The sequence below is a fragment of the Falco peregrinus genome, chromosome 10 (assembly GCF_023634155.1).
Source record: "Falco peregrinus isolate bFalPer1 chromosome 10, bFalPer1.pri, whole genome shotgun sequence".
Lineage (NCBI taxonomy): Eukaryota > Metazoa > Chordata > Aves > Falconiformes > Falconidae > Falco > Falco peregrinus.
This window is the reverse complement of record NC_073730.1, coordinates 5,172,255-5,178,289: the sequence shown is the minus strand read 5'-3', so window position 1 is coordinate 5,178,289 and position 6,035 is coordinate 5,172,255. Positions and strand designations below refer to the sequence as shown.

General features: G+C 45.7%; 1 protein-coding gene and 6 non-coding genes across 15 annotated transcripts in view; all 7 read left to right on the top strand.

Annotated features, from left to right (window-relative positions):
- Window positions 1-75: 75 nt before the first annotated feature.
- Window positions 76-6,035, top strand: part of NPL (N-acetylneuraminate pyruvate lyase) — a 35,382-nt gene continuing 29,422 nt past the window's right edge. For 2 of the 9 annotated variants that reach the window (XR_008749006.1, XM_055815273.1), the window contains exons 1-9: window positions 77-163; window positions 1,326-1,372; window positions 1,843-1,882; window positions 2,124-2,169; window positions 2,580-2,611; window positions 2,897-2,976; window positions 3,552-3,576; window positions 3,989-4,041; window positions 4,965-6,022. Coding sequence is in view for 6 of the 9 variants with exons in the window: in XM_055815273.1 (XP_055671248.1) it covers window positions 5,959-6,022 (64 nt within the window). In the remaining 3 variants the exon portion in view is untranslated. The other 7 variants (XM_055815268.1, XM_055815274.1, XR_008749007.1 and 4 more) reach the window with 7 other exon arrangements.
- Window positions 938-1,015, top strand: LOC114010538 (small nucleolar RNA SNORD74). Its single transcript, XR_003551996.1, has one exon. It is a non-coding gene; the product is annotated as a small nucleolar RNA SNORD74 (small nucleolar RNA).
- LOC114010535 (small nucleolar RNA SNORD75) lies at window positions 1,700-1,766 on the top strand. The gene has a single exon (XR_003551993.1). It is a non-coding gene; the product is annotated as a small nucleolar RNA SNORD75 (small nucleolar RNA).
- LOC114010533 (small nucleolar RNA SNORD24) lies at window positions 1,975-2,056 on the top strand. The gene has a single exon (XR_003551991.1). It is a non-coding gene; the product is annotated as a small nucleolar RNA SNORD24 (small nucleolar RNA).
- LOC114010539 (small nucleolar RNA snR60/Z15/Z230/Z193/J17) lies at window positions 2,420-2,502 on the top strand. Its single transcript, XR_003551997.1, has one exon. It is a non-coding gene; the product is annotated as a small nucleolar RNA snR60/Z15/Z230/Z193/J17 (small nucleolar RNA).
- On the top strand, window positions 2,669-2,754 carry LOC114010534 (small nucleolar RNA snR60/Z15/Z230/Z193/J17). Its single transcript, XR_003551992.1, has one exon. It is a non-coding gene; the product is annotated as a small nucleolar RNA snR60/Z15/Z230/Z193/J17 (small nucleolar RNA).
- On the top strand, window positions 4,818-4,896 carry LOC114010536 (small nucleolar RNA SNORD79). The gene has a single exon (XR_003551994.1). It is a non-coding gene; the product is annotated as a small nucleolar RNA SNORD79 (small nucleolar RNA).

Below are 6,035 nucleotides of genomic sequence, written 5' to 3'. Positions count from 1 at the left end.
CGCCCCGCCGTGCCCCGCCCCCGCCGCGCGAGGGGGCCGCGCCCCGCCCCCGCGTCGCGCTCACGTGACCGCCGCCAGCGGTATATAAGGGGCGCGCAGGCCCACCGCCGGCCTTTTAGTTCCGTGGAGGCGTGGGGTGTGGTGGTTCCTTGCCGCCCGGCTGGTGAGTGGGGGTAGCAGGATTCGTGCCTGCTGTGGGCCCGCGCCCCTCCGGGGGTTGATGCGCGGGCGCTGCCGATGGGGCTTGATCCGCGATGGGCGCTGGCGGGGAAGGATGGGGGCGGATTGAGTCGCCGGGGCCCGACCTGCGGCCTAGGCCGCTGGGGCAATGTGAGGGGACTGGCCTCGTGGCGGCCCGGACGGGGCTGGGCTGGCAGCGGCGGGCGCTTGTGCGGGAGAGGGGAGCCCCCCCGAGCTGCGGACGGAGGCCGCCGGTGCAGGCCCGGCGGGGAGGGCAGGGCAGCGCCCCGCGTGTGAGCGCTGCGGCCTGGGCTCCGTGCTGGCGGCCCGGGGTGCCTGCTGAGGCGGGGTTTCCCTTACCGAGACTCGCCTGGGAGCCCTTTTCCCGTGGGAAATACTCCTGAAAGGTGGCGAGCTGGCATGTGCCTGCCGCAGAGATTAGCGCTAGGGCTTCCCCCCCCCCCCCCGCCCACAGCTTCTGCACTAGACTTCAAGAAGTGTTGTGCCAAATGTATTGTTGTAGGATTAAGGGTTACCCGCTCCTCTGTTAAGCTAATGCTTGGAAGCAGCTGCCAGGCCGGGGAGGGCCATTTCATTATGGGGGAGGTGGAGGTTGTCCCCTGCAGAACATCTTATTAGTAGATGAGGAGACGGCCTTCCCTGTCTCGTGATCTCTGGGCAATAGTTAACTTTCTAAGTGTTACAGCTAAAGGCCTCGTGTTAACAAAGTAGTGTGTTAGCTCACTTGGAGTTCCACGTGCCTGCACATGATGAAAACTATGTTGGTAGGGACATCTGAGAGGGTGATGAATACCAACATATCTGAGCTGGGCATGGAGTAGTGTGTGGTGATGTACCTGGGATGGCTGAAACGCTGCACAGTCCTTCCTGAGCAGCCAGAGGAAGTTTGGGACTGGTTGACTCTGTGGTTATGTGCTGGAATTGAAACTAGAAAATTAGCAAGTCGGGTGGTTCTGTCCTGCTTAAAAATAGGAGCTAGCGGTTATTTTTGTGGCCTTGTCTCTTCAAAGGCCTGATGTGTAGATGGCATCAGGTGAGAGCTATAAGGTTGAATTTTACGTAGTTTTCAAAGAGTATGTGAACATCTTCATTCTTAAAACTTACAGATGCTTTCTTGTTTACAGTTTAAGATGCATCAGCTACACTTTTCGCATTTACAGCTGCAAAACAGGTAGGTGTTGCTTCTGAAATAGAGTTTAAATGAAGAAATAATGTGTGGTGCACTTAACAGTAACTGGCCTGGAGTAGTGTGGTGTCTCTTCAGGCACCTCACTCTTCTACTGGGAAGTCACCTGTTTCTCTGTATTGGAAAGTAGATGTGGGGCTCCTGTTTCTGAACCACCCTGTATTCAGACTACAATAGTACCTACCCTAGGTGCCTTTTTTCCTTCACTACTGCTGTTTCATCATCCACAGCAATAGTTTGTTTGGAGAAAAGTGCCTGATGCATGCTTGAAAAAACATGTAGCTGTCAGGATTGATGTTGACTAAATCAGAGAGCCTATGATGGTTTCAGTACAAGAGTAGTGGACAGAAGTGATTTCTGAAAACCCTGTGCTGAGGCTTTTTTTCTGTGCTTAGTGTTGCTGCCAGGGTACTACCTAGTTCTACAAGCATCTGAAACTGTTGCCTCTCTTCCAGATCTGCCACAGAGTATGGGGACCTGATGCTACTTCACAAGGTAAAAAGTACTTATTGAAAATTCAACATAGTGTCTTCTAATACCATCATCAGCAGGCAGACTTTATTCTTGGAGCCAAGTTCTCCCTGTGGTGCCACAATGATGACATTTATTTGCTACTCTTGACCTAGAGGATGACGAGCACTTTTACCACCATAACTTTCCGCTGAGGCACGACAACTGAGAACTCCCCCGATGTTTTGACTTCTGAATATAGTGTTCATAAGCTTCTTTCTTACAGGATCTGAATCATGCACTTGGAAGACTTGCAGAAGAAACATCACCTGGTGAGAAATGTGTAGTCTGTATATGGGATTTCTTCCATGGAGCTGCTGAAACACTGCAGTGGAAAGGATGGGCTGTGTAAAGTGGGAGGGCAGTACTTTGGGATTAATTTTCTCTTTTGGAATTAATTTGCAGAAAGAATTGATAACTTGCTAGTATTCAAAAGCTTAAATATTTCTTTGTTTTATTTGGAGAACTTCAATTTTTCAAAGCTGTCACAAGAGGTGATTGCTTGGTACTGTTGTTCCAAAGCAGATACAGTGATGATGGCATAGTTCAGCAGAATATCCTGTGACGAGTAGAGTTTTGTCTTTCGCTCCTGTCTGATGTATCTAGCTTTTGTGATCTCTTGGTAGGAGTTGTAGGCTCGGCCACAAAAGCTGAGGCAATCTGTTTTTCCGCTTTGTTGCAGGTGTTGGGAGATGAAGTGATAAGCTGTGCAAGGTAACTATTGTATTGCCTGCATCTGTAAAAACTAATTTGTATCTCTGATGTGTGAAAAGGCTGTGTGTGATGACTGCATAGTTCAGCAGATGACCCGTGGTGATCATACTGCAACCGTCTTTCGCTCCTATCTGATGCAGCCTCCTGTACCTTTAGGCAGTTAGACAACTTATGTGGAAAACTGAGAGTGAAACTACTTTTGCTTCATAAATGTGTTTTGAAAATATCTTGGTTGATCTGGTGTTAGTGCTTCAAGTTGTATAGAAGTGTTTTGTTTCTTTGCAGGCTGCTCTGGACAGAGGATGCCTGTGCCTCTAGTTTGAGAAGCTGTTTAACCTGTTACTGATCTTGGTGCCTAATTGAAGGTAATTGAAAAACACTTTTAAGATTTATGCTATGTTTGAGCTTCAGAGTTTGCTTTTGGAGATAAGAGGGTCTGAAAATCTATTTTGTTTCTGGAAAATCTGAAGCCAAGATACTAGTATTTGTAAGCTGCCTTCAGATCCCTTGTGTTTAACAATAAATGTGTTTTGTAGTCTTAAAGATGTGTAGAATCGGCCTGTTGAGACAAAAATGGTGAATGTGGCAGTACAATGAACTTGATACCTGAAATGTTCTTCCTGTTTTAGTCCAATTTAGATGTTTATGCCTAGTGCATGTTGCTGAACTTTGCAACTGAGAGGCTTGCTCCTTTCTGTAACATCAGCAGTCTTTGGAGTGAAGGAATTTGTGTCTCAAGGATGTTGAATGCTGGGGGATGGCTTTACACCCTCCTTGTGGAGGGGATGGGAGTGTTGCAGTATACTGTAGATGATGTTGAATCAGGTCTCTGATCCTGATGAGGACACTTAACTAAGTGCTGATACAGTATTTCGGTGGAATTGTTCTTAAATGAAAACTTTCTGCTGGACCCTGTCTAACAGCAAATTTTCCTTTGCAGGCTTCCAGTGTGTTTCTCATTGGGTGTAAGTACTTTTAACTTTGCAAGTATTGGCATAAAAAAAATGCCTAGAAGTGAAGTATTTAACTGCATGTGAGCTGTGGGGGTGGTGGTGCAAGGGGCCACTGTTGGCTGCTGCGTGCATCTTGTCCAAAATGGGAGGATGTTTAAGGGGAGAACTGCTAGGCAAGGCCCGGCAGTGTGAGCTGCAGTTGCTCTGGTGGCACTATTTGTGTATTTGCCCCCTTCCCTGTAGCAGTCTTAGCCTAAAGCAGATAGCTGTCCAGTGCCTGTGAGCTGCCTGCGTGATGAGATGTGACTACCTTGACTTCAATCATGGAGGTCTCCTATTAGCTCTATCTGACTTCAGGCACCTGACTAGATTTCATCCTTGTGTGCTTGTTTGTGCGCTGTCCTGATGCCTTGCTTTGTTCCAGGGCTGGCATGCTGGAGCTGGGAAGTGGTGCAGTTACTAGTGCTACCAGTGAAAGTAAGTTGCTGGCAAATGTGTGTGACTGGTTGGAACTGTGTGATAGGGGATGGGGAGGTTGCTAGATGCTGGCTTCTAATCGCAGTGCAGGTGCAGTGTTAAGCAGAAGGTTCCTGCAGGATTCTTGCCTCTCCCAATAGATCACAGGTTACCAGCAGCCTGCAGGGCTCGCTCACCCAAGGTGCCAGGGACTGAATCTCATACTTCATGACCAAGATAGTGATGATCGTAACAGTAACGGACAGAGGAGTTTCTGGAAGCCTTAATGAGGCTTTAGAAGCAACATCAGTATCAGACTGATGTTTCATTTTCTTACATGTATCCTAGGTTTGAGAATGGAAGAACTGCTGAGTACTTAGGCAAATGAAACTTACCAAGTAAGAAGCTTGCTTCTCAGTTGCCATAATTTTTTACTATTTGAAAATGTTAACTCCTTTCTGTAACTGAAAAGAAAGTGTGGGCCAGTTGAAATACGTAACTGCTATGGACTACCTGACTTTCTAGTTAAGTGTGGTAGCCTGACAGTGCAGAGCTTGTGCTAACCAAAGACCATACAGTTACTTGCTGTTTTAACTTTTTGCTGGTTAAGTAGTGGGGGTTTTGCAGGGAGTAGCACTGATCTTCAGCAGTTGGAAGTAATGTGGTAAATTACCTCAACAGCTAGGTTAGAGATTTGATGTGAATGAACATGTGGGTGGGGGTAAGGTCTGAAATACTGAGGCTGAGTCCTCTTAAGAAACAAAAGTAACAAAACATTAACCTTCTCTAAACGTGTGTACTGTTCATGATGAATAATTCTAAGCAATGGGAATCTCTCTGAGAGAGGCTGAGGAGGACTTCTATGCTGAAACAGTACCCATGTGCAAACTGACTCTTGAAGCTCTGCCAAGGAGAGTGTGTTAATAAAATTTCACTTGTTACAGGGTGAAGCTGCTGGGGAGTTTGTGTGAGAAACAAGTAACTTAAGTCTGAGGTAAGTGTAGAGTACTTGGATTTTGGTAATTACTGGAATACATGTCTTTGTGCTAAATGCCTAGACAGGGGTGCCTAAAATTAGTCCAATAATAAATCCGATCTTTCCTTTGTTGTATTCTTTCTCCTACTCTGCTACTGTGGGAATAAAAGTGTTGTGCTTGAAGGAAGAATGCACTTCTATGCAGTTCTGAATTTGACTTGAAAAAGGGCTGCTTTTGTGCAGATCCCCTGACAATTCCTGAACTGTGGTCAATGGTGAATTTGAGTTGTTTGTATGAACAGAAGGTGTGGCCTCAATGACTAAAAACTGTGTTTATTGCTGGTTTTCTTCACACAATGGAAATAGTAAAGGAGCTGGATCAGTGGAGACCACTTAGTCAATACATTGTTGATTATGTAGTAGCGCAAAACGCATCAGCAAATGTAACTCTGACAACTCACATCCGATGTATCCAATTAGTCTGAACCGACCCTGTAATGCTGCACTTAAACTAAAAAGAAGACACAACCCTATATGCTGTGGTTGTCACTACCCAGGATTTTTTGCTGATCTTGGTTACATTGGCCATATACAAATTTAAGATTAAGTTGTAATGATTACTGCACAAACTTGTTTCCTCCAACAAGCCTGGCTTTCCTGTCTATAGGTTTTCAAGATGATTTCTATGGGACTTCTGTTTTAGGTATCAAAACTCAGTGGATACAGCTATGTTGGGGAGAGACAGTATCAAAAAACTAGTAACATTGTAATTTTCCCCAGTTATTCCAGTATTAGTAATTTAGTATTTCCAATCTAGTTAGGATTTGTAAACTTTGTATTTGGTGTTGGGTGTTGCAAGCTGAAGTTCTTGTCAGCTGCCAGCTGAAACGTAGCCTCTTTGTAGATAAAATTGGTTTGGTGAGTAGAATTTCATAGATGAGTAATTTAACTTGGATATAGTGATGTCCGTTATTCTGAAACAACTTCTTTTTCAGGAAAGGACTGTGCTGTCTGCAACCTCATTAGGTAAGATCACACA